A 26777-nucleotide genomic window follows, 5' to 3' on the forward strand; every position below is an offset into this window, starting at 1 on the left:
GCAAGCGACCCGAATATGTGGAGATCTAGTTCTGGACGATTGTCTACTTAGCCGAACATGTACACTTCAACAAAGTAATATATCAGATCCATATTTAGGCACAGAGATAGCTTTCCCTGAATCTATATCCACAGCAATTGTTCATTGATGGACAATTAAATCCCCAGACGGAAAAACAAAAGTCCCGATGAATTATCCGGGGTAAAATGATGACATAATCATAATCAAGCTAGGGAAGTTGAGTCGGACAAATGGAAATTAGATAATGAATTTATATAGATAGAGTGGAAGAGGAATCTATTGGCTGATAAATTGCCCATGGATGATGTTGACGAAGGATTAGCCGAGTTCAACAGACTTGTGGCTTGTGGCGTCAATTGAGTCATGGCCAAAGTGTCTGTGAGAGGCGCTAAAAAGTAAACTAAGGAGACTAGGAAGGAGTAGGTAGTGGCTAGGGAGAAGACTGTGTGGTAACAACGCTGTAGATGACTTGGAAGACTCGGTTCTTTGCCGAATAGACGAGACGCAATTAAATAGACGGTGAACGATTGCCCTGGTTGGGGTTATGCACCGTTTTTTTACTGCGGTTATTTTGCGGGAGCCAATGACGCCGATCCCTTTCTCAACCTCCACAATTTCTCCTCTTCTTTTCTCCCCCTCACTACCGTGAAAAAAAAGTGGGACTTTCGGAATTTCTGTTATTTCGATGCTGTGCTTTCTCTTCCATTTACCCTACCCTAACGAGATTTCTTCCCTCCAGATTTGATAGGATATGCGGTCTTCAGCCGATCCAGCTCATCCCTACGGCCACAATGACCATGTATTAGCACATGGGTCTCCCTAGTCCTCCTATATTCGAGCTTTGCAATTGTGCTGGCCCGCAGCTACACGGTCAAGATGATAGGCCGCCAACCGGCCACGCTCGGCGTGTCGGTCACTTTCTTCGTCATTGCCAGCGTCTTCGTCGCGTTGCGCTTCATATCGCGTGTCTTCGTGGTTAGGAAAGTCGCACTACACGACTATTTGATGCTGCTTGCGTGGGTGAGTCGTTCTGGGTCACTGCAGCTCCTCGGGAACCCGCAGTATCCACTTGGTTGAATGCGACATAGCATACTCTATCACGTGGTCTTGCATGGATATCTGGCTAAGACAGACTCCAGGTGATTGATTTCGGCTTCTCGTTCTCCCTGTTCTACGCGGTTCGCAATGGACTCGGTCTGCACTCAAACGATGTCCTCCCCGAGAATCAAGCTGCTCTCAATAGAGCCAACTACGCATTCACTGTCCTCTACGTAAGCTTGGAAAGTCCAGGAAGCAAATACAACATACTAATCACCACTGTGATATAGAGCCCAGCATTAATGACCGTCAAAACGTCGATTCTCGTATTCTACTTGACCTTGACAAGGAACCAAAAGGTGTCTCGATGGGCCAATTATGTCACCCTCGCTGTAGTCAATGCCGCCGGCCTTGCGTTGACAATGATCAATGTCTTCCAGTGTCGACCAACATCCGCCGCGTTTACAGCCGGGCTATCCTCAGACGCGCATTGTATCGATATAATTACACTCTATCTGTCCTCGTCTCCCGTGAACATCATCACCGACTTGGCGATTTTGTTCCTTCCGATGCCAATTCTGACTCAAATGCGCCTGCCGAAAAAGCAAAAGATCATTCTGGTCGTCACATTCAGCTTTGGCTTCTTCGTGGCTGTCGTCGATGTCATTCGAATTGCTTTCCTCCAGCAAGCCGCTACCTCGCGCCAAGTTGCATTGAAGTCAGTTCATATTCAGAGCGTTGGCGCATCAGACTTTAGCTGTAAGTTTTCCATTTCCAAGATTATGAGCTGCATGCTAATCCATCCCAGGGTATGCGTCGATTTCCTTCATGTGGTCTGTCGTCGAAGTCAACGTTTCGGTGATTTGTGGATGTGTCCCGAGCCTTAAACCTCTTGTCGCTCGCCTTTTACCCAAATTAATAAGGGACACCAGTGACGCCTCCAGTCCCACACCATACCGATATGCAACTGGAGAGGGACCAGCTGTACCTCCGGCTGCAGTGATCCCAGGTTCTGGCTCAAAGCAATCGCCAGAGGACAGCAAAGGAAGCAAACCTTCTCAAAAGAATAGCAGTACCGCTACCCGTCGGCGAAGCTCTCACGCACCTATCTCCATGCTGGACTTTCTGGGCCATCCTCCTACGGGTCCCCAGGATACTGAATCTCACACCCAAACTGCTTCATATTACCCCCATATTACCTTCTTCGATTTTGTGAACATGAAAAAGCCAGAGAGTATGCTTAAGCTGACCAACCGAGAGTCCATAACTCCCATTGCACTCGTCACTGTACTGTTCTTTCTCTGGGGCTTTGCATATGGCTTGCTCGACACGCTCAACACACAGTTTCAAACAATTGTGAATTTAGACAGTTGGCACTCCTTGGGATTACACGGTGCATACTTTGGAGGTTATCTGGTTGGCCCATTATTGGTCGGTCGTCCGGTTCTTAGAACTTGGGGTTTCAAATCCACCTTCATCACCGGCTTGTGTATATATGCTTGTGGTGCGCTCGTGTTCTGGCCTTCTGCGGTACTCACGTCCACTGCGGCGTTTATAGTCTCGAACTTCATCGTTGGTTTTGGCCTTGCGGTGCTGGAGACAGCTGGGAATCCGTTCATTGCGTTGTGTGGCCCCCTGGAGAACTCGGAAATCCGGTTGAATATTTCGCAAGGCGTGCAAGCGATTGGCAGCGTCTTGTCTCCTCTCCTGGCACAGAAGGTTCTTTTCAAGAATGTACATGACGTTGCTTCTTTGGTCAATGTCCAATGGACTTATCTTGGCATTGCTCTCTTCGACGTGCTTCTTGCAGTGGTTTTCTACTATCTGCCAATCCCAGAAGCATCAGATGAAGATTTGGAAGAGCTGGCAAACCGACGCCGAGATGATAACCAGACCAAGGTTATCGGCATTCCAGTTGTTTGGCTCACCCTTGGCCTCGGAATATGGTCCCAATTCTTCTATGTGGCAGGCCAAGAAGTCCTTGCCACCAGTCTCGAGCGCTTTGTTGTTGCTGCGAAACCTGACTCTTCCCTGGGTGCCTTTGATTTCCTGACCATCGGCCATACCCTTTTTGCTGTAGGTCGTTTTCTCGCTGCCTTTGCGCAGTGGTTTCTAAAGCCCCGCTGGATCCTCATGGTGGCCTACATTGGTATGGTTGTCTTTTCGGTGCTCTGTATGAATACCACCGGCTCTGCGGCCATTGGCATGGCCATGATGGTGTTTCTATTCGAGAGTGGAGTCTACAGTATTGTCTTTGCTCTCTCTCTACGTGGCACTGCTCGGCACACCAAAACTGCATCGGCATTGCTTACTATGTGCAGCGGCGGCGGCGTTTTCTTTCCTTTTGCACAAAACGCTGCATCCAATGCACGTGGAATATCATACTCGTTCTGCGTTCTGGTCGCCGTCTTTGCCGCCGGCGCCATCTTCCCACTGTATCTCAACTTAGTGCCTGCGGCGAAGAAACAAGTCGACCCTGTGCCTAATGAGTACCTGCGTCGTCATCATCGCCGCAGCCGTGCCCCAGTGAGCGCGATACCGCGCGAGAAGGAAAACCAGGCAAGGGGTGGTGTTCTATCACGCCGACGAAGCTGGGTTTCCAATCCAGATGACTTACCTGATCTCCCATTCCCAGGCGACACTTACCGACCTCCTATCTCTCAAAGGCTTCCCTCCAACAAATCCAATTCGACCTCCGAAGACTCCCAATCCTCTCACAACTCTTCAAGACGTTGACACTCTCCCATTCCTGAATTATGACTTACCTTGTTATGATACACACGATTCACGAATATCTTTCACCGTCTTCGCATAATACTACCCATCATTTACTGTTTTAAGATACCCTTGCTACGGATTGGGAAAGGATTTGGCGCTTTGTTTCAAAATTGGATGATGTACCGGTGCATGTTTAAGTGGGGATTTCAAAGTTGCTTGATCTACTGGCTATCTACCTTGAGCAAAGGCGTTTGAAATAAAGGATCATTATACCTTGGACCCAAATTGGGTCCTGAAGAAGCCTAACAGTACGTCCCGAGATTGGTGCGACCACCTCCACTCTTCGACTGATTTTCTACATAAGTAATCACAAGTCCTGTAATGTTTAGCCCCCTATGAGGAGGCTATCTAACCTTACTGTAAAGACTGAGACTATCTTGAGATTATCTCAATCCTCTCCCACGATCACGTTTTTCTCCTAAGGGCAGCAATTTTGGCCCTCACATGTTCGATTTGCTAGCTTGACAAACCGAGTGCTTCATCTCAATAAATTTTGCAACCCAGCGAGCGCTTGAGCCTGATAATGTGGCAAATATTGGTCGGCGGGTCCTCTTTCTCCAAGCCTCCGAGGGGTTGTGAACTTGTGACAATCGGCATGATTCATGCCGATTGTCAATAAGATATCTATTTATGTGACCTGACTATCTTGGTCGGGGATTTTACTTCAAATTATACAAAGAAACCTTTCCTGCACGGGCTGAAACTTCAGGTGAAGAATATTCAGGCGGGTGAATGTCTGACCGGGCTGAGCAGCGAGCCGCTCACGCCCGATCCGTGGGCGCTAGGTGACCACAACCTTAGACATGCTGTTGTATTGTAAAAAAAAAATTTGATTCCTGAAAAAAACCTACTTGCATGTATATGTTCTGGGTTTGTAGGTGACCAGGTAATCAGGTGGATTAACCCTGTGGTAGCTACTAGTGGCTCCTAGGGCTTACTAGGGCTTACTAGTAGCTACCACCGAGGGTTAATCAGGTGGTCAGGTGGAGCGTCTACCTGATCACCTAATTATCTATGCACCTCTATGTTCACTAACTAACTAGTTTTTATAGCTTATTATATTATATGGAAAGTAGGCGCTTCATTGCGATTGGCTGGAAATATATGCGATTATGTGATAGATCATGCTCAAAGTGGGTCTCTTCGTAAGACAGCCGATCGCGATCGGCTCATGCAAAGCTGATGGAAATGACACAATTCATATTAGATCAGCCTGAACCAACTTTATGGGTTTTCGATGCTACATTTGCTATGTTAGGTAATTCATATAGTGTCTTAGTAGGATGCTCTAAAGTATATTGCCGTCCTGTTCTCTAGTGTAGATCTTGGAATCTCGCTGTGTTTCACAGTGATCGTCAACCAAATAAGCTAAAGACTGCAGATCCATCCAGACATCCACATTCTAAGATTCGAAGTATTAGCTTGTGCGACAAATTATTCAATAGTCCTAAACCTTAGATAATATAAGTAGTTAGACTGAGCACAAAACATATTCACATAAAACATTTTCACTAGCAAGTGGAACACGAACATCTAACAGGACACCCCTATGCTTAGGAACTCCTTGCAGTTTCCTTTACGAGCTCATGGAGTGATACAGTGCTGCATGATTTATTTAGACCCACAATTTGTAGCATAGATAGAACATCAATAGCGTAAATATAACAAAGCAGTGTGCGATCTCGGAGAAATCCTTGCTATAAAGCCCTGATGTTCCGTTCAGATATCATCAAAACTGTAAACCATCTGAATCTGTCACCTCGATTCTTCTTTTACATCACCATTCCAATTCAAGACCGAGCACAACACCAGCGATCATAATGCAGTTCGCATTCATTTCATTTTTTCTCCTTATATTCAGTGGCCTCTCGGTCGCTCTCGGTCTCCCAGACGCTACGTGCATGAACAGTTTATCAGATGTCGGCAAAAAGGCCGAGCAAGAATTATGGCCAGTCTTGAATGAGAAGGTCTGCAGCCGCGGTTACAAGCTTGGCGCAGATGACTTTCCATATGTGGAGAAGAATCTCATCATTCCTCTATACAGGAAATGGGCGGAAAAGGGATTGAAATTGCCAAGCTACCAGAAAGTAGTGCAGCCTTTGGTGAATTCATTCGTGAAAGACTGTGTAAAAAAGTACAATACAGATTTCTGCAGCAAGTCTGATCTTGAGAAAGTGAAGGGCTGTGCGGTCTCTAAAGGGATGGAGTTTGTGATGGGGCACATGGACTACGCAGAGAAGTACGGAAATGAAGCGAATTGCCAGAAGTTTAAGGCAGTTCTATCCGACCAAAGCATTTGGAATTGGGCAAAAAATGCTGTCAGGAAATTTGCCAAGCACGTGGTGAAAGGTTGAAAGGGTGAGAGAAGGCTGTTTTTCAGATCATCCTCCAACAAAATGTTAACATGTTTCAGGACCTCCGTCGATATTTTTGGATTTCAAGCTTTAATGATTGCGTCGGATGAGGATGTGAGTGATATATCTTGGTTGGTGGTACGCCTAGTATACATAGTTGCAGTACCAATTGAAGTCCGATATTTAGTGAGAGAAATTTGATGTTCAGGCAGCAAAGCATTGGGGTTGAAAGATAACTCGGGTTGAAGCATATATACTGTATGCGTTTGTAACAATTACCGCACCAACGTCTATTTTATAGTGGATTTGAAGCATTTGAGGGTTTACCTAGAAAATCTGACTTCTATTGTTGCAATTTAAGAAACGTTCCTGTTTCAATGTTTATTTTGTCTGCATGTATTCACGTTCTTCTATGCAAAAATACACTTGCAAATGCGTCATCTCTGACCTTCTGATCAAAATTCTCGGTTTCTTCAGGTTGCAAGTAGTATAATATATAAAACAGAGTAAAAAGGCCACCAATCAGCTTTGAATATTGAGCTCTTCTGCATATAAGCAGATTGATTGTATGGCTCATAGAATTTGTGAACGAACTGAGATTGACATCGATTGATTGGAAGCGCATGAAGACAAAGGGTACTTGCATTTCAAGAGCTATGGAAGACAATATTGCTTAACATAGGCAACATTCGTTTACATACTTCTCCAAGGTACGATTCGACTTTCAAAATAAGGAATTGAAGCTATGGTTACCACTCGGCTTGATTAAGCTCTGTTTACATCAATGCTCTAAGTTCCAAGTGAAAATAACTCAGGCACAGGCACAGGCACAGGCACAGGCACAGGCACAGGCACAGGTACAGGTACAGGTACAGGCACGTAAATAAATAAAAATCCAGAGCCAGATTGACTTAGAATATAGGACCTTCACCATTTATAGGTTAGTCCTACTATGACGACAAGGACGATAAAGAGGGCAACATGCTGTTAACAATCGCGTTGCTGATCTGATGTCAGTGACCCTTTCCGCCTCAGCCTAAGCCAAGTTGCAGATCTCCGTCATCCGAGTGGACTTCCCGGATCTCAAGAATTCCTGGTATTTCCTAACACAACCCTCCATCGCTTCTTCGGACGCCTGGCGGTCGTCATCATCTTCGTCTTCCGGTAAATTTAGCCTGGCCTTCACCAGAAGCTCAACCAAATCCACAAGGACGATGGCATGAAATGCCTGAGTTTCCGCCGCAGGCACAGTTTTTTCCATCACCTCTTTAACCTAATACATGGGAGCCTACATCTCAGTAAAGGATCCAAGTCTGAAAAAATCTTCGTGGGATTCGGCTTTTCAAGAGTAGCGGGAGCTGAGGTAGGGGTTTGATCTTCGAGTAAACATATTCACTTTTCATCTCATTTGGATGAAATGAAATGGATACTTACTAATATATCGCGGGAAGGGCGAAAGGTTTGAGATTGTGGTTGAAAACCTAATCTAGAATGATGTACATAGAGTATAGGCGGAACGCGTTTTCGAAAATGCAGACATTAGGTTGCAAGGAGAAAGGAGTCGGCTTGGGAGGTGGAGGAATATATATCTGGGGGTTCTAGATGGGACACAGAGACATCTGGAGAAAGTCTGAGGATACACAAAGAGAGGAAATACTTTTTCACGAAGTCTCTGTTCAGGACTGGCACAAAGAGCTCCTGAGTACCTACTGTTGTTGTAATATATACTAGTAAGGAAATTAAAGTTCTCCTTCATGTCCGTACATCCATGGATGGGAACCAAACTCTCGTGCTTCATGGCAAAACAAACTCAACGTTCACTCTACCCCATGAAATTTCTCCGGAATAGCTAAGCTGGACCAGGTTCTAATATTGGGCGTTTCATTCAATGAAAAAATTTTAAGGTAACTCAAGCATATCTAGATGACCACCATTCACGCAAACCCCCAGGCTCGAGTTGAATAGAGAACTTATCTTGAATACTGCCGTAGTCTATATGTTCCAATACATCCTGCGTCCACATGCTCTTTCTAACACTGAACTTTCGACTCGAACATTTGAACTGATCTCAACTACTCATGCCAACCATGTCCAACAGAGATCACGGGCCATGGGTACTGATAATATCCATCGTTTTAGGACAGGCATTCGAAACCAAGCATAATAACCTCATCATGGGATTGGCCCACGCAGATTTCAATTACCACATTGTCAGTGACCCAAACAAGATATCCCGCCTACTCAAAGAAGAAGGTGAGCGACCACCGCCAACAGCCGTCTTAATGGCAGATGGATGGTTGTTTCGAAGTCAGGGCTGGGACATCTTGATCGAAATTGCAGAGTATGCGCAAAGAGGTCGCATATCTATTATGATGGGTGATTGCGCCTTACATCTCTTTAGAGAGGGAAATGGGAGATCTTTTCAGAGGGGCAGAATGGCCTTGGCACATATGTGCGCATCGTGCGCAGACAACAGTGACGCTCAATCGTACGTCTGCTAGGGTAGTCGAGTTTGCTTTACCATGTTCTTACTTTGTAGATGCTATACCTGTCCGCAGTGTTGGCTCACAGGATAGGTGGTATGATATTCAGACTGATGAGCCTGGCGAGTCGGCGGCGGCGATGAGCCGTGCTGCGCGTGGATGGGTTGGTTATTTGGGTGATCTCCAGATTGGACAGACCTCGATTGATATTCTTGTTTGCATGTGCAGGATTAAGGAAGTGACTCGGTCGGTTTAAACACCTAGACTGGAGATTTTATCTTGCACAATACGCACAGGTCCTCCTAGCGGCCTCGCCAAGAACAGAATTCTTGTGTTTGGGTATGGATTGTGTGGCTTCCAGGTCAGAGAAAAGCATTTAGAATGGATTCAATCAATGAATTATGATTTCTCTCCTTCATATCACTCTGCTACAGAACTATTATGTTCATAATTCATCCTTCTTCGTTGGATTGAGACCATGACTAAGCGGGATCTAGGTACGGCAAGAAGTCCGACAGATTCAACGAATCCACCTAGGGCTTCTCAATAAATTCCCGAACCATATCTGCATGCGAAAGCGTTAATGGAGACAGCAGACCCAAGATTTGGAGTTTCAATTTTCAGATTCTAACCCTAGAACCATGGTAGTTTCAGAGGAGAATGTCGTCAAGTAACTGGTACCGCGATCCACTTCGGATAAAACGGCGAGAGCTCGGGAAGTCGCACGTTGATGACAGGTCAGAGGTTAAGACAATTGTGGATCGGATCAACATGACTCGCTGAGCATCTTCATACGTGGGACCTTGGATCTAATTTTAAGATGATAGAAATATCACTTGCACCCGTTAGCTACATATACTCAAGTATGCACAGGTAGCGCTGAAGATATTACAGTATCGGCGATCGAATCGAATCGATTTCCCGCACGACTATTCCGTACGGAGTATAACCAGAAGTACAGATCTGCAGTCCGGTGGGTCGAAATCTGGGCCTCTTGTTTCAGGGGTTGAGACCAAAATCAATAATCACTGTGATCCGCTGATCCGTCCACACAGAAATAATCAAGCTAAGCCAGGGGTCGAGATCTGGAGCAAGGGTATAGGGGCGGAAATGTTTTCCGTCCCGTCTTTACGAAGTGCGACCGAAAGGGGCACAATATACGGGGTGCCATTTGGGCTTCAAGCATTATTAGGAGATAAATTGAGTGAGCATTGATCCTCTCCGCCGATCGTGGAAATGTATATCTCAAACTCACATGCAAGGATAAAAGTATCGTACTTAGAACGATCTCGGAGAATTAATTTTCGTTGGATCAGCTTAGCACCACCAATCGGGATTGGAAGGTTACGAGAGAGCCCCTCTTTAGCGGCAAACTACATGAGGCTAAGGGCATTTTTCAGCCACGCCACAACAGCGCGGCACAGATCTTCTCCATGACCTACAAGTGTGAACCTTGTGGATTTGAATTTCCCCTTAACTTGATTGGGGATCTAAGTGGGTTCTTACATTGCTTGCACGGGGCACTATCATTTTGGGTTTCTGTAGAAACTTCCGCCTATGGTTCATAGATTTCAAGTTTGAATTCGTTAGTTCTTTGTGGGCGGTTGTTATCCGATTTCTGCTATGCTAGGGGTTTTATTCAGGGGAAATCTGGTAATGCGGTTCCAGAGATTTTCTCGGATCTGGTACGATCTAATCGAACCAGATATTACAACAAATTTCCAAAATAGCAGAAAAGATTTCTAAACGCTTCATACCCATAGGGAAACCCCACCACCACCACCCAAGGGACACAGGAAGACCGGATTTGATCTAGGTCCACAGCGGAAGGACAAAGCACAAACTAGTGGGGTAAATAGGGGAAAAATTTTTTTATTCAGATTCTTGTCAGTGCACGCTCGTTTACGGAGTAAACCAGTCAAAAAGGTGAAGGAAGCTAGCACGGTTCACTGATTGGCACGCAAGATTGCCCTTTTGCGCTCCACTCCGGTGCCGAGTTGGATGCCCGGCCGAAATGACGTCCACAGATGTCGCTGCAAGTGTTGTCAAGGGATTTGAAAACTCTTATATTTCGGTTTTTTCTGGGGCGACTTAAATCCCAGCTGGTTGGATCCGAGGGAACTCCGAAAATGTGGTGAAATCGGGTTACCACGGTATTTTTTCTTCCCAGGCCCAGTGGTCGACCGGGTTGGCTCTGGGAAATCATGGGCTCGTAAACCCTGGAGGAATTGGAGTGCTTGATACTAAATGCTTGGTATAATTTTCATCGATTGTATGAAACAAGGTATATATCCATCATGTCTAGTTTTGGATGACAGCCGCATATTAGTTCCCTGTAAACGCGCTGGACGCTGGGAGATGTCGTGCGGACAACTTCAAACCCGGCATAAATATTTGTAGTAATGCTGTATGAGAAATGACGCCTGGGAGAATAAGGAAGAGATTCAATCGCTGGAAGACCAATGGGCCAAGAATTTGATGGCCGCCAATCGACCCAATATAAAGAAGAAAACAATGCAAGAAGAAGTGGTTTAGCCACGTGCACTTCGTGGTCGCGAGTTCTGAGAAGACGAGTCATGGAGAATGTCTGGAGCACGCGGTCCAACCATCCAGTCTTCCATAGCGAGCCATTCGCTCCAACTGCGCTCGGCGGCCTCAATCTCGGCGTCCAAGGGTCCTTGTAGCGGGCGCAGAAATGGAATCGTCTCCAATGGTGACATGTCGTAGTCCTTCTTCACGGACGCCCAGCCTCCACTCTTCGCCGCGAATAGATAGTTGCGGCGCTCCTGCTCGTGCAAAGATCCGACCCCACTACTCCAGTCATCGCCGAAGAATCCATGCAGCACTCCAGGGAAATCCATCCCCGTGGCGACTAGACGGCGAATGTACGGAGTTAACGAAGTTGCGGGCGGGCTCGGATGTTGTGACCCGGACGGATTCGAATTTAAAACGGGGTTGGGTTGTCGCTGGAAGGGGAGTTGAATGTTCAAAAATGCGGATAGCGCCTGGACAGGTACGCTGTGCTGGGCATGGTCCAAAAAGTAGCGTTGGCAGCTCTGATAGCACGGATACCATTCGAAGATGTCGAAATTGTCCTCTGTTCTCCCGGGGGTGCCGCTCAGGCCGGGCATCATGGCCGGATCAAAATAAGGATGGGAGTTCATGAATGTTGATGGATGTTTGTGGGGCTCTACTGGGTGTCTGTGGTGTTTCATGTTCTTAGCTGGAAGTTCTTTGTCTTTGGGAAGAGAGTTTGGTCGGGGTTTTGGGTCTCAGTGGGGTCGATCTCGATTCTCGGCTCCCAAAGCCGCGTTTCACCAACCGTCCCCAAATTGAGTTAGGTAGAACCAACATGAGGCAAAACACCAGGGGAGAGGGAAGTGTTACTTGTTTGAAAAGAGATCCCTACCTCGACGGACCAGTACAGACACTCGGCGCCGGGAGGAAGGAGAGGAAGGGGAAGGCGGGGGAGCAGAGCGGAACAAGTCTCTGATGACCCCGAGTCCTCCAAATTGGGGCTTGTTCATGGACATCGGTCAGGAAACCATTTAGGAAAGTGGTTCATGACAAGGTCTCTGTGTTATAAGGGGAAGGGAAGATTATGGTAATGAATACCCATTGGGTTATGAAGCAAAGGAATAGCAGACATACATGGTGTGAGTGGGAGAGAGGGAGGAGAGAGAGAGAAAGAGAGAAAGAGGGAGGGAGGGAGAGAGAGAGAGTAGATTCAAGATCCAGAGAACATGAAGATCCAAAGGAAACTTTATTCTGGAACGTCCATAGAAATGGAAAGAAAAGCGTAGTGGATAGTATGTATACGGAGTATTTTTGGTTTTTGAATCGGATCCATCAGAACGGGTCTATCCGGTTAAACCAATCAATCAACGGGTTTCAATGTCCCAGATCTTGCCTCTTTCCCACGGGTCATCAAGTGGGGGCTAATGAGATCTAGATTAAAAGTTCAGCTTATGAGGTCTTCACCCAAGGTACCAAGGTTCGATATTCCATCCAGGATCCAGGTTCTAGGTTACCAGGGTTTGGTTTCTCTCAGTCCCCCAGGATTCTCATATGTAAATCCGATATGAATCCTTTAAAGTCCTTACACATCTAAAAGATATCATACCCCATTTGCCAATCCTCATTGGCTAACAGAATCAAGACGGCGTCGATTCTAATAACCACTTTACCCACAGTCTCCGTCTCCCCTTTTTCCCTTTTCCTTTTCCATTTATTTTCCATTTTCATTTTTATTTTCCATTTTTCCATTTTTTTTCTCTTTTATTCGATGCCCAATGATTAGCATCAGGCATCTTTTCTCAAGGATCAGGGTTATCAAAAAAGGGGCTGCCCTTGAATGGGTCCTACCTGTTCGGGGTGACCATGCCAGACCCCGAATGTTGTCGCTGCAAGGTGCCTAGTCATGATTGGAATTAAGCGTCCACGAGGACACTTGGGCTTAATGTATTCAAGGACGACTGGTCAGATATCCCCACTTCCATATATTGACCATGTGCCCTCATCTGTTTTAATGCTCACTCGTGGTTGGCATACCAACTGGATCTAGATATTCTTTCCCATATTCCTGATTTCTAACTTGCCATACTAATCAACCTAATCCTATTCTCCCTGGGCAAAGAAAAAAAGAAAAGAAAAAGATTTCAAAAAAATTTCAGGAAAAAAATAAAAATAAAATGATAGCAAACAAGGCGGCAAAGGGAAGCAAAGGGAGGCAAAGAGGGGGGAGGCGCTGCTAGAACCGATAGCTTAGTTTACGATCGCGTGTGGCGCTACAATGGATCCCAAGGCATACGGACAATAAACCGAAAATCGATTGATCCAACAGTGAAGCCAGTCGCAATTTGATCCCCTGCACAGTCACCCAACCACTCAGCGCGCGGGAAAACCAAAAACTGCAGCAATCGCGCTCGGGTCCTCTAAATAGCGTTACTAGAACACAGAACACGATCTGGGATCTTATAGTATGAGACGCGAGCAAGGACCACCCTTCGAGCTGTGAGCGTACCTTGTACCCCTTGGCCGGAACACACCAGAACCGAAGACCCAATCGCTGGGACAGGATGAGAAAGTGACAGAGTCGATCACTGGGGCGGCTATGTTCCACATTTACGCACTCTATGGTCAAGATTCCTCGTACTCCGTACACTCTGGAGCTTTTCCCCTTTTCTGGAGTCGAGGACCTCAAGCGGGTCAGCTGTGCGGCATCCATGATCCCAGGGGTTCGGGTTCGGCTTGGATGAACGATGCGAATAACTCCGGTTCTGTTCTTTTCTTTATCTATTTTTACCTTTTTTATTCTCTTCTTCTTGCCCCTTTCAATCTGAAGCTGACGATGACGACCCTTGTCATCAGCTCGGACTTCACGATTTGCCACATGCGGAGATGTAGAGATCCACTTTCCATTTCCATGACAGATTAGATTAATATGGGATTTCTCTACATGGCATGATCGCGTGTGCACTTTCGCTTTATTCTTTTTGATTTTCATTTCTTTTCAGGGGCCGATACATAAGCACTGACGTATTAACTCATTCTAGCGGAAACCGTCCCCGCCGATCCAATGCATTGTCCACTTATTTGAAAATCAGATGAATTTGGATCCTAGGTTTAATCTCGGATCTTAACTCTTGGGTAGTAATGTCGGCACTTGGTCATACACGCTGCAAGATTCTGCGGCTCGTGTTCCAGGATATGCACGGGCACATTTGGGTTTGGCGGGTCCTTTGGCGCCAGGGGCGCAAGGTTTAATCCTCTTTCTGTCTTTCTGCAAGGTGATTCTATTCATCTTTAATCGCGTACAAAGTACCTCGGGAGATCCCTGGATCGGTATGAAAGCGTTGAGGCTTTAGGGAGAAACATTATACTGAATACATTCTCCAGCTCCATGGTAAGGTTACTTTTACCATACGGCTGGAAAACAGCCTGCATCATTCGCATGTATTCTGCACTGCTACCTAATGAACCACTGAGCGTTATTGTTTAGGTTGATCGCTAATGGTGCTGTTAACCGGAATATGTACAGTCTTGGTCAATTTGCTTTATGCTAGACCACGAGGCCATACCATAACAGGAGATGACTACGCAACTACTATGGATAATACTATTGATCGTGCTATGTATTAATTTCTTATCAAATGGATTATCGATCTGATGCAAGCAGACCAAATGGACAGCGGTAAGAACCTTCACTCCCAACAATGCACGATAAAGTATACAGTCCATTATATCACAATATGTACCTAAAAGGCGCAGGCATTAAAAACTTACCCCTTCATCTCAAAATACCCTTTTGCATCTTCGGATGTCTGGGTAATATAAACCTACAAATCATATTATCGACAACTGAGTTCCAAAGTATCCCTTAAACTTAACCGAGGCTCATAATGTGATGTATCAACTTCCCGACACCGCTCCATCCCGCCACTTCACAACTGGGAACGTGCGGCCATTAAAATATTAGAATGAAGTAATCATGATGTCTGTTCCCGGTCAGAAACTGGTAAATATCCCTCCCTATATACTTTGCCACTGAATTTTCCTGGAGAAGCGCAGGCACCCCGCTTTATGGTCGGACCCGGGTACAGTACAAAATGGAGATGGAGATGGGGTTACTCCGCATAGAATGAAAATCTCGAGTAAAACAATGTGTCAGATCCCCGATGCCGTTAATGTCTTTGATAGGGAAACTGGTCGACTGATCTTCCTATATTGCGATGTGTCGGAATCAGTGCGGTGCGGAGACCGCCGATGCCCTGTGCTTCGTGCTTTGCGCTTTGGTGCTTTTTTCTTCTCTTGTCTTACATCCCGCACCAGCCACTGTGGCTTGGGCAAGCATAATGCATTTAAGCACGTGGCTAGTGAAGCGATGCACGTACAGGGGAGGAGGGGCCGAGTACGCCGTGACATCTATGAAGAAGAGAAAGTCTGGAGTCCTTCTGATTAGGGGATGTGCTCTAGAGTAAGCCCAAGGCAGAGATATTCCACACAACCAGCTGTGCGGTATTTCGACACTTAGTTTGGTGAAATTTAAGTTGAGTTGGATCGCATGCATAGCTGGTGTGGACTCCTGCGGGCGCTAGATGGGCACTTTGACGGCTTGTGGGGTTGTGCAGGGCTGGGTCTTGATGGCTTCTGATGTAAATCCACTTCAAATTTAAATTGAATTACGTTGTTCAATTCGTCGTCCTTGGCTGGTATCATTTTGTTATTTTGCCTGATCTTGTTATTGGTGATTAGTGATGCGGTGTAGTCTTGTTTGTCTGAACTTCCAACTATTGAAAATATATTGAACACTTGACTGCAGAATTATTTACAGGCAACCCGTGTTCCGGATGCGCTAAGATGCAGTGTTGCATCCCGAGGCGCTGGGGTATCGTCTAGGGTAATCAGTGAACCAATTCAAGAGCAGACAATTACAGAGCCAGTCACTTGAGCCAATTGCACAATAACACATGGGGAACTTGAAAGAGACTGTAAATCCTCTACCCCCAAGGGAAATGCAAACCCTTCACATTGGGTGCACAAATTAGGGTCTCGGAGATTGATAAGATTAACCTGCAACAGCACGCACCATGTGTCCACTAACTAGGACCGGGGAACTAGTCCTATTCAGCAAAAGCTAAGCTTAGTTAGATTCGGATCTAAATCGGAGCTTCCATCCTTCCATTCCGGACCCCGCCATTGGTCAGAAAACCTGGAGATTGCAGTAGTCTACATAGTCTCCGTTTTCGGCTGGTCCTTTTGCTATAGTTGGTAACTTAAGTTGGGATTGCATGTGCGTGTATCATGCCACTCAAGTACTGGTGATCACTTTGCCATGCTTACATGAGACTATTCTCGCATAGTACATTGAAAGGAGGAATTGGGGATTCGGTGTACATTTCCATTGAAGAGGCAACTACGTGGGATCACCTTGGATGCAAGACCGCACGAGGCAAATCAGCCTCATTCTTGGTCTAGGAGAAGAAAACAATATCAAGAAAAAGTCAGATTACTCCGGAGTACATGTGGATGGAAGCGGGCATTGAGAATAATTATCCCGTGCAGTGGCAATGGAATGCCGGACGCCGCTGCCGCCAATATTGAGCTGGCGTGTTCTCCAGGACTAACCCACTCACCGGGGGGGAGATGCTGACGGCTCGGACACGGCAAATAGGGTTAGTTTGAATCCTTGGCGCCCGATAGTTGTACTAAAGCTCTGGACAAAGCGAGCGCTAATGCATGCATATTCATGCACCGAGTACAGAGCAGGCCATTTACTATACGGGATATAAGGGTTGAAATAGATCGCGTTGAACATATTAAATGACAGACTATCAGGGTCAATTCGTGGATATACGTGAATATCAACTCAGACCCTCCAGGACAGACCCCTCCGCCCCTCCATTTACCCCTCCAACGGGTTACGGGTTACGGGAGGCTGGGGGGAGTGCCGATGTACCGGGATAATTCCTCGGAAATTGAGGAGATATTTGGGGAATGATAAAGCAAGTTGACCAGTAGCAAGAGTGAGTAGAATTCCTGTGAGTCAAACAGTTATGAAAAAGAATTGTTCAGTGTCAGATAAGGTCGGTGGGTCAAATCACTGCAAAGGTTTGATTCGCCGCTTTCAGTATTCAGTCACGTGATCAGTATCTTGGCTCCGAAGTAGGAAGTCGGTGGCGCTGAATCATGGATCCCTTCAACGTAGAATTATAGATCCTTGTTGCACTGATCACTGCGTCATGCATCTGTTCTCCGCATTCTCTCCAGGTTACATTTAGTAAAGGCAAATCTTACTGCCACCGTGGTTTATGTGATACAGAATGTTGTGAAAAAAAGAAGTAAGTCTAAGTGAAATAAAAGCTACTTAATTAAAAAAATAAATATGTCGGAGAGGACCGAGACGATAATTCACGAATTAGACACGGAACGAGAGAGAGTGAAATGGTGGATCCTTGACTGGGCAATGAACTTTCCGGTGACTGTGATTAGCGGAGAGAAGATAAGCCAGGGAATTCTGTGACATTAAAGCATAAGATAAAATCCATTAAGTGGAACCCCGAACTTCGGACGTTCTTCCCACGGAAACCAGCACCATTAAACTGTCCGGGTATTCAATTTGTGCAACCAATTGAACTAATTGAACTTGGTTCGACTCCATTCACCCCCGGGGCTGTTGTTACTTCTCCGTCCACACGTTGTCCGGATTCTCTCGTCCGACTCCGGCTTGACCTTTTCCCCCACCTCGATTATATATATACTTACTTTCCTCCCCTACTTTTTCCTTTTCTCTTCCATCCTCATCCTAATCATCCATATATCCCCGGAAAGGAACCTTATAAACAACAAGATGACTGCCCAGAACCTCCCCTCCGAGCCTGAGTTCGAGCAGGCCTACAAGGGTATGTGACTTCTATCTCCCCGTTGATGAAATTTATTACCCCTCCGTAAATTCCTCCATGGAAGTGCCCCTCCAAATACCCCTCCATTATCGGCCCTCTATCTTCCCGCTTTAATCCTTTACCCATTCGGCATCTTCGGCAAGTGGTTCTTCGGCAAGAGCTCAGCTAATCATATCTTCCGAATAGAGCTCGCTTCCACCCTCGAGAACTCCACTCTTTTCCAGAAGAAGCCTGAGTACCGCAAGGCTCTCCAGGTTGTCTCCGTCCCTGAGCGCATCGTTCAGTTCCGTGTCGTCTGGGAGGATGATGCCGGCAATGTATGTCGCCACTGCAAACCATAAAATTACTCGGAAGCGAATCCCAGCTCACAATTGTTCTTTCCAGGTCCAAATCAACCGCGGTTTCCGTGTCCAGTTCAACTCCGCTCTCGGCCCCTACAAGGGTGGTCTCCGTTTCCACCCCTCCGTCAACCTGTCCATCCTGAAGTTCCTCGGTTTCGAGCAGATCTTCAAGAATGCCCTCACCGGCCTCAACATGGGTGGTGGTAAGGGTGGTTCCGACTTCGACCCCAAGGGCAAGTCCGACAACGAGATCCGTCGCTTCTGTGTCGCCTTCATGACCGAGCTCTGCAAGCACATCGGTCAGGACACTGACGTCCCCGCTGGTGATATCGGTGTCACTGGCCGCGAGGTCGGCTTCATGTTCGGCCAGTACAAGAAGATCCGCAACCAGTGGGAGGGTGTTCTCACCGGTAAGGGCGGCAGCTGGGGTGGTTCCCTGATCCGCCCCGAGGCCACCGGTTACGGTGTCGTCTACTACACCGAGCACATGATCAAGTACGCCTCCGGCGGCAAGGAGTCCTTCGCCGGCAAGCGCGTCGCCATCTCCGGTTCCGGTAACGTCGCCCAGTACGCTGCCCTGAAGGTTATCGAGCTCGGCGGTTCCGTCGTCTCTCTGTCCGACTCCCAGGGTTCTCTCATCATCAACGGTGAGGAGGGCTCCTTCACCGAGGAGGAGATCAACCAGATCGCCGCCATCAAGGTTGAGCGCAAGCAGATCTCCGAGCTCGCCTCCACCGCTGCCTTCAGCTCCAAGTTCAAGTACATCCCCGGTGCCCGCCCCTGGACCAACATCACCGGTCGCATCGACGTTGCCCTGCCCTCCGCTACCCAGAACGAGGTTTCCGGTGAGGAGGCCAAGGCCCTGATCGCCGCTGGCTGCAAGTTCATCGCCGAGGGCTCCAACATGGGTTCCACCCAGGAGGCTATCGATGTCTTCGAGGCCCACCGTGAGGCTAACAAGGGTGGCGAGGCCATCTGGTACGCTCCTGGTAAGGCCGCCAACGCCGGTGGTGTCGCCGTCTCCGGTCTCGAGATGGCCCAGAACTCCGCTCGCATCAACTGGACCCGCGAGGAGGTTGACAACCGTCTTAAGAACATCATGGAGGACTGCTTCAAGAACGGTCTCGCTACCGCTCAGGAGTACGTTACCCCCGCTGAGGGCTCCCTGCCTTCCCTCGTTGCCGGTTCCAACATTGCTGGCTTCACCAAGGTTGCTGAGGCCATGAAGGACCACGGTGACTGGTGGTAAATCAGTCATCATCACAAAAGTTTAAAAAGTGATGAACTTTCATAATCGTGCTCTTGAGTATGATTTTGACGCATTTAATTTTCCGAATTTTGTCGAGCGGGTTTTGGATAGAGGCGCTGGTTTTTTTTGCATTTGACGATATTCCCATTTGAGCATTTGGCTATGGTCTACTTTGGGATCGTCGTGACGATAATGAAATTGAATGAATTATTCCCCAAATTTTCCACTGTAATTTCTTACCTGTAGCAGATATATCTGCCATTGCACATGAAGTACTACTCTCAAGAAGATCCACTTTCTCTGAAGTTCACAAGCCTGCCATCTAGCATGTACGGCGCGTAGAGATTCCAAAAAAACCAAATCTTCGGAATACGAATCACTTCATCCTGATCTTACAGTAATCTATGTCATTCTGGATTCATTAATCCTTATAGCGGAAAAGAATTTCATCTTGTCACTTCAGGCTATCCAGTTGCCAGATCTTAAGCATCACGTGACTGATGATAAAGCTGCACACGTGACTAACAAACAGACACCATCCCTCCGCCCAATCAGTGATAATAATCTCGACCTCACGGCCAGGTGCAAGAATGCCCGGCATCAATCTGATGTTATAAATATCGTCTATACATTTGGTCTGGTTCTAGTATGCGCATGGTCTCACAATGCTGCAAGATGTGGCGTCTCCCGAAAAGTGGAGGACCTTCTTCCACCAATGTTTAGCGCATCGAGTAGATGTCGACGAGTTCAAAGACTTGTCCAAATTGATGCTCATCCGCTCTCCTGTCAAAGAGGATGAGCTACTGGACATGCTTCTGGAGGCGCGTGGCGCGTCCACTATCACCTGGGATCCACTCCTGCCGGTTTATGTCGATGGGCTTTGCAAGGCCGGCCAGGTGAAGTCGTCTTCGGCACTGACGAGTGTGTTGAAGCATTCGTCGATTCGGGATCAAAATCAGAGGAATAACATTTCTTCGCTGATGACTGATATTAAGGTTATCCAGGATGTTATGCTTTCTATTTCTGCGGGGGCTATTCCGCGGTCTGTTAATGAGGCTGCGGAGCTCTATGCTGCGACTGTGGAGTGGATTTTTGCTGTTGTTTCTTCGCATAAAGACAGTTTGGACTCGCCGGAGCATGAGGGTTTGATGAGTTCGCCTGATGCGGTGTCGTTGATTGAATCGCTTGGGATTCTCCTCGCTGCATTGTCGGGTACTGCCAAGGGCGTGGAGACGCTTTCCAGCGATTCCCAGAAAGGGGTTCTGAAGGGGTTGAAACAGAAGCTGGGTCTGGCGCTCTCCGCCTATATTCCTCTTTGTGTGGACGTCTCGTTGCCTCTTCGCCAGCGGCTGGATGCTCTTCAGAAAGAATTCAATTTATATGGAGAGCAACCTTCCAAGGCGTTGGATCATTCCGCTATCGAGGGCTTGAATGTCAATGCTCTTCAATTCGAGGCGTCTGTGATGGATGGCCCGATCATTAACACTAGAGCTGGCATCTATGTGTATTTGAACTCCATGCTCGCTGGGCGGCCTTTGGTCGATGACTCTATACTCATCAATTATCTCACAAATCGATATGAAGGCCACCAAGAAGTTCTTGTGGAGGACATCATCACAGCTGCCTTTGATGTTTTGTCTAATGGCGTCTACCGCAATGAATCCAGTCGAACCATGTTCTTATTCCGCTCGTTCTTGGTCAACAAGCTTCCCGCATTTTTTGCAGCCATGACGGCTGCGGCCATGGTTCCGATCAATGTGGAGATGTGTGTGAGCCAGGCACTGAATCGGCTAGATCCCAACCTGTTCCCATCCTTCTCCCAGATGTTTTCGATGCAAGGCAACAGCATCCTTTCGGATGCTCGCACGGAGTTTCTCTTTGCCTGTGCATCTCACAGGCTGATTCCTGAGTCCAGCATTGAGCGACTTCTTGGAGAGAATCCAATGCAGACTCTCCCTGTCGGAGGTCCGTACCAAAAGGACGATCTGATCTCCCAAATCAACAGTCACCCTGACCGCGCTGATCAATTGATTGGTGAGATCGAGTCGATGGAGGGAAATGCGGGTGCCATTGTTGGTGCGATTACTGAGGTATGTGGAGAATACTGATCACCGCAGCCTATAGCTAATCTGAATAGGTCATGTACACGCTTTGCCACGGCAGAGAAACGATCGCGCTGAAGGGCATATGCAATGCTCTTTCTCGACGCCCACAGGCCCTAGACGTTGTTTTATTATTCAGAACCACGAAGCAGATCTTACAGCCTCTTTGTGCCCTTCTCGATACCTGGCGATGGGATGAGGAACAAAGTGAGAACCAACCGGTTTACGATGAATTTGGCAGTATTCTTTTACTGGTGCTTGCCTTCAAATACCGCTACGACCTGAGCCCATCCGACCTTGGCATCTCAAGTAGCAGTTCTTTCTTGCTAACCCTTCTGGATCGAGGGTCTTGCAGTCAGAAGCTCACAGAGCTCAGTGAAAAGCAGAACACGGATATGGGTGCATGGGTTGCTGCTCTATTTATTGCTGAGGGTATTAGTGAGGAGACTATGGCATCCTGCAGTCCACAAGAGTTCTACCTTCTTGTGGCGACATTGTTTGATCAAAGTCTTGGAGCATGCGAGTCGGGCAAAATGGATTTCGATACATTGAAGGGGGGTCTTGAATGTAAGAGTTCCATCGCCAGATCTTACGTGAAGTTCTAACATTTTCCAGATCTGCTTGAGCCCTTCTTGTTACCCTCCCTGGTGCTCGCCTTGACTTGGCTCGGCAATCATATCTGGGAGTCGGAAACTGACCCCACAATCCCTTTGAGAACTTTATACTCTTTGGTGAAGCCAACGTCCATCTCCGGTGAAGCCCAAGCCATCCACCAGACTGTTCTCAGCATTACTGCCCGCCCTCTCGAAGAGCGCCTAAAAGATGTCCGGACCCGACACCAGTCTCGCTCTGACATCAAGCCAATACTGGACGCGCTTGACCCATATCTCTCCTTCCGCCGAGTAGGTGCTTGCCACCGCTCAGAGCTTGACAGCTGGTCTGCACAGACAGCCGGTGGTCTACCAGGAAGTATCCGCAATACCTTACAGTCGCTGGTAATGTGGAGCACAAACTCAGTGATCACCATGGCGCCACAGTCCTACTCGCACCGCCAAATTCTCGCCGGAATCCGAATTCTCGGCGCCTCACGCGTTCTCGAAGCCCTACTAGACGAACTGAAGCAGCAAACTGAGACCGGCAGTGGGGACCTGGCCCTCGATATTGTCGCAACAATCACCTGTGCACCAATGCCCGAGTCGTTCGCCGTGGATCAGAACAGCTGCCACCCCGTCGATCCTTCCAAGGAAGCGCTACCTCGTTGCCAGATCCTAACATTGCGCGACGCCCTCGCGATCCAGCATGAGAACGTTCCCAAGATCTCGGAGAAAGATCCCCTCCGCGCAGAGATCATTGTCCGTCTCTGGCGCCGCGTCAGTTTGTTAACTACGCCTCCAACCCAGGTATCGAATATCGATGTCAGCAATATCATTCACAACATGGATCTCGGCGTCGATGGCTCAGATCGCATGGATCTCGAACCCCCCGCTGGTGTCGGTGGCGATGAAGACCAGGATAATATCAACCAGATGCTCGACAAAGCAGCTGCCGCTGCTGCGGCAGGAATGGATAGTGGCATGGGCCAGGATATGGGCTTGGATGCAGATACAGGCATGGATATCATCAACGATGTACTCAACGCTGCAGATATGGCGGTTGGTAATCCCGAGTTCCTAGATCTGGACATGGAAGGGATGTTTTAATCATATAGCATGCTACTTGAAAAGATTCACTAAAACTCGTTTCCATTCGGTATCTTCGGGTAGTATCATTAAGTTTCTCGCAAGCTTCGTCCAAGGTTCCATGTCAGGTGTCTCATATTCCTCCGCCCTTCATCGATTCTGTAATCAGTCAGCCAAGTTCCCACACTGAGCTTACGACACATACAAACGCCAGTAATTCCATCAACCTTCCCCATAAGCTCCGGGACACCAGAGTGCGGAAACATCTTGTCCATCAGAGCAGCAGGAGATGGAAGGATTCCAGATGGAATAATTCCCCGAGGAGCCTTCTCTGAGATAGGCATAGCTGCCACGAACGACGAGAGCGAGAGAACGGTAAGGAAGGCTGTCAACTTCATTGTGGGTTAAATCTGCCACAGTCAGCTTCAAGTTTGTTGATTAAACAACACGTGGTTTCTATCTCACATGCAGCAATCCACTGTTTTAATATTCAGTTCGTTCGAAGCTGATAAGTAAATGAGAAAAAAGTAGCGCCCGAGTCAACTCAAATGGAGGTGGTCAATACGAAGAGAAAACTTGCGGCATCATCTTCCAATGAATGCTGACATAGGGATAGACCACTTATCCCGTGGTATGAAGGCATTGATTCCAGAGCCCTTCTTAACGTGAGGAATCTTGAGGGTGACGCGTCGACGCCCTTGATGTAGAAATGTCTCAATCGATATACAAGGTTATACTTTGCTCTACTCCATGCTAGATAGGTCCCAAGGTCCCAGACTTTTCTCGCAAGCTCTATTTCAAATAAAGACTATTATTGAAATCCTTCTGGCACCAAGGTTCTGTGGCATTGTGGCTTTATGGCTTCTAACCTTGGAAGGCTTTATTATGTACTGGTCAGACGCGAACGCATGCAAGGGGTGATAACAGACGTCTCAACCGCGCGATTATTTTTGTTGGGACTACAAGTCAGAAGTTATTTTGGTATTCTGTACGTGTGTTCCAAATCTTTAGGTGAGGTGAGGCTCTTGAATTACAACGGTCTCGGTGTATGCATGGTACTTACAGCAAGGGCTATTAGTATATAGGATGAGGTTCAAATGTTGACCCATGATTTAAATATTAGGATATATTGGCTCTAGTTGTTTATGTATGTAGCAATAAGATTTCACTTATTGAAAAAGGAATTGGGAAGGGTTTTCAAACATTGAAGAGTGCAGATGTCAGATCTATGACTTAAGTACGACTTTGGATATATTTTTGTAGTTCTCACCTCGTGTGGGCATCAGCAATGGATTTTGGAAAAAGTATGGCATTGCTGTTCCAGTATTAAAAGTACAAAATCCATATGAATCGCAAGATTCATCTGAAATTGATATAACCTTGCATTCTACTAGAATTGCCCAGATGATACCTCAAGTTGCAGACCCCTCGCCAACAAAATACGGTCTCCCTGGCTACCACAAGTACGACAGAAGCACCCCTTTTCCTGGCCCACAGTAACTACGCCTAGGCCACGCTAGAACAACTAAGTGGCTACGCATCTAATAATGGGTTATTTCGGACGATATCCGCATGACTCCATAACTAACTGCATATGAGCAAGCTTCAGGGATAGCAAACTTGTAGTTAATTAACTAGTTACGTAGCTCTGATACACACGGACCAACAGGTCCCGTGTCTGTCACTTTGAAACCCGGACGGGTTACGATATCCATATCCATATCCATGGGGGCGGGCCGTTCGTAGAGCGACAACCCAATTCTCCTTCCTGATCAGGTATGGATTGAACCTAGATAAACTCCCTCCTTTTCGTCAGGATGCGCCATTGTTCGCGCTAGAAGGGACGGCGCTGGCGCTTTCTTTTTCTAGACCTTCCTTTGGCAGCTACGGGTTATTATTTAGATTGTGGCGGGCGATGGGCGGGGGGATTGTTTCCACTATTCCAACCTTCGTGTAAGTAGAATCTTGAGATGGTGGATTGCATTGGGCTTGACTTGAGCTTGAATTCTAAGGATACAGCATGCCTTACTACACCTAGAACCGGTGTAGATATGCATTGTGCAGGTTCATTGCAGGGTGATGAAGTGTGCACGTCCGCGGGAATACCCTTCCAGTTAGAGATTGGTTGCTCCATTCATTTCGTCACCACAAGCTCGGTCGGGGTTCGGTGACTGATCGCTCGAGGGAACCCCCTTATCGAGCAAGTACACAAGTAACCGGGGAGGAGAAATTGAAAACGGACGGTATGATTGGGGCCCGCGGAATCAGATCCCGACTGGAATCCCGGTCTTTAAACCCTTCACGGTATCAAATGTCCGGGGAAATTCGCACGTTCGCGTTCCTGCATCAGATTTCACATCACATCTCTTAAAATAGGTATAGATTCTACATACTGTAATCTTTTTACCCCTCATGCAGGTTTGTCACGTCCATGTCCGGCGAAGGAGCAGCAAAACCCGATAACCTATCCGAGGAAGGATCATCATCAAGTGGAGGAAGGAGCACCTTCGTTCCTTCATAGGGGCAAAAATGACACCAGCCTTTGACCTGGAAGTGCGCGCCCACTTGATCGTCGATGAAGTAGCCCCACAGGGAAGCCTTGGTTTGCGATTGAAAGGCATCCACCTCGGGTACAGCTTGGGTTGCTCGAACAACAAACACGGCAAAAAAAACAAGAGTTGGTGGGCTTTTCGGCTTTTTTTTCTTTTTAGCCTGAAGAGTAGTGGATGTGGTAAAAAGCAAAAACAGTCAATGTAACATGTACGGAGTAGTCTGTAAGGCAAACGAAGGACCTCGGAGATAGATTGGATGTTATCCAATTTCTCACCAAGCTGCTCAGATGATCATCTTTGCCACCGACGATCGACAAGTTCATTGTGTATAAATCGGCGAAAGATCGTGGAGGCGGCGAAACTACCAAAACCCAGTGTACTGGTAAACGTAATTACGCCAACGGGTAATATCCGTATTGTATTATAATCACGTGAGGACGACGCGGCACAATATATCCACAAAGAGGGTCACGAATTATTGGAGTATAGATGAAATCATGCCATCTTTCCAAGGAATTGACTCAATATTGAAACCTTCACGACTCGGGGCTCATTGCATCACACATTCGCGCAATCCATGGGTCAGCGGCGATCTCTACTCTGACGTCCCGTGTCGGCACATGGGAGGTCGTACTGTGATGGTGATAAGGACAAGACCTATCAGGTTTGTTCATCCCGCCCCAAGAACCGTGGCGCGAAAAAGGTGGGGTAGTCGGTACCAGCTTATGAGAGGTGAGCTATTGATTTGAAGGGTCTCAGGGCAATCACGTTCGTGTCGT

General features: G+C 47.3%; 9 protein-coding genes across 9 annotated transcripts; 5 read left to right on the forward strand and 4 right to left on the reverse strand.

Moving 5' to 3' along the window:
* Positions 1 to 897: 897 nt before the first annotated feature.
* N7520_010621 (putative MFS monosaccharide transporter) lies at positions 898 to 3795 on the forward strand (the record flags this gene model as incomplete). The annotated part of the gene is made up of 4 exons (XM_057144554.1): positions 898 to 1041; positions 1161 to 1292; positions 1350 to 1818; positions 1868 to 3795. 4 exons carry the CDS (start codon positions 898 to 900, stop codon positions 3793 to 3795), a joined length of 2673 nt encoding a protein of 890 aa, XP_056990308.1.
* Positions 3796 to 5657: 1862 nt separating this feature from the next.
* Positions 5658 to 6191, forward strand: N7520_010622 (uncharacterized protein; the record flags this gene model as incomplete). The annotated part of the gene is made up of 1 exon (XM_057144555.1): positions 5658 to 6191. One exon carries the CDS (start codon positions 5658 to 5660, stop codon positions 6189 to 6191), a length of 534 nt encoding a protein of 177 aa, XP_056990309.1.
* A 1036-nt stretch (positions 6192 to 7227) lies between these two features.
* Positions 7228 to 7452, reverse strand: N7520_010623 (uncharacterized protein; the record flags this gene model as incomplete). The annotated part of the gene is made up of 1 exon (XM_057144556.1): positions 7228 to 7452. One exon carries the CDS (start codon positions 7450 to 7452, stop codon positions 7228 to 7230), a length of 225 nt encoding a protein of 74 aa, XP_056990310.1.
* A 913-nt stretch (positions 7453 to 8365) lies between these two features.
* Positions 8366 to 8930, forward strand: N7520_010624 (uncharacterized protein; the record flags this gene model as incomplete). Its single annotated transcript, XM_057144557.1, has 2 exons — positions 8366 to 8567; positions 8731 to 8930. The coding sequence occupies 2 exons, from the start codon at positions 8366 to 8368 to the stop codon at positions 8928 to 8930; spliced, it is 402 nt and encodes a 133-aa protein (XP_056990311.1).
* A 2275-nt stretch (positions 8931 to 11205) lies between these two features.
* On the reverse strand, positions 11206 to 11838 carry N7520_010625 (uncharacterized protein; the record flags this gene model as incomplete). The annotated part of the gene is made up of 1 exon (XM_057144558.1): positions 11206 to 11838. The coding sequence occupies one exon, from the start codon at positions 11836 to 11838 to the stop codon at positions 11206 to 11208; it is 633 nt and encodes a 210-aa protein (XP_056990312.1).
* A 6185-nt stretch (positions 11839 to 18023) lies between these two features.
* N7520_010626 (glutamate dehydrogenase) lies at positions 18024 to 19665 on the forward strand (the record flags this gene model as incomplete). The annotated part of the gene is made up of 3 exons (XM_057144559.1): positions 18024 to 18075; positions 18262 to 18392; positions 18460 to 19665. The coding sequence occupies 3 exons, from the start codon at positions 18024 to 18026 to the stop codon at positions 19663 to 19665; spliced, it is 1389 nt and encodes a 462-aa protein (XP_056990313.1).
* A 665-nt stretch (positions 19666 to 20330) lies between these two features.
* nut1 (putative RNA polymerase II mediator complex subunit Nut1) lies at positions 20331 to 23467 on the forward strand (the record flags this gene model as incomplete). Its single annotated transcript, XM_057144560.1, has 3 exons — positions 20331 to 21755; positions 21803 to 22334; positions 22383 to 23467. The coding sequence occupies 3 exons, from the start codon at positions 20331 to 20333 to the stop codon at positions 23465 to 23467; spliced, it is 3042 nt and encodes a 1013-aa protein (XP_056990314.1).
* A 68-nt stretch (positions 23468 to 23535) lies between these two features.
* N7520_010628 (uncharacterized protein) lies at positions 23536 to 23844 on the reverse strand (the record flags this gene model as incomplete). Its single annotated transcript, XM_057144561.1, has 1 exon — positions 23536 to 23844. One exon carries the CDS (start codon positions 23842 to 23844, stop codon positions 23536 to 23538), a length of 309 nt encoding a protein of 102 aa, XP_056990315.1.
* A 2005-nt stretch (positions 23845 to 25849) lies between these two features.
* Positions 25850 to 26321, reverse strand: N7520_010629 (uncharacterized protein; the record flags this gene model as incomplete). Its single annotated transcript, XM_057144562.1, has 2 exons — positions 25850 to 26158; positions 26274 to 26321. 2 exons carry the CDS (start codon positions 26319 to 26321, stop codon positions 25850 to 25852), a joined length of 357 nt encoding a protein of 118 aa, XP_056990316.1.
* Between the last annotated feature and the right edge of the window lie 456 nt (positions 26322 to 26777).

Source organism: Penicillium odoratum (genome assembly GCF_028828045.1).
Source record: "Penicillium odoratum strain IBT 22623 chromosome Unknown utg000008l_segment0_segment0, whole genome shotgun sequence".
Taxonomy (NCBI): domain Eukaryota; kingdom Fungi; phylum Ascomycota; class Eurotiomycetes; order Eurotiales; family Aspergillaceae; genus Penicillium; species Penicillium odoratum.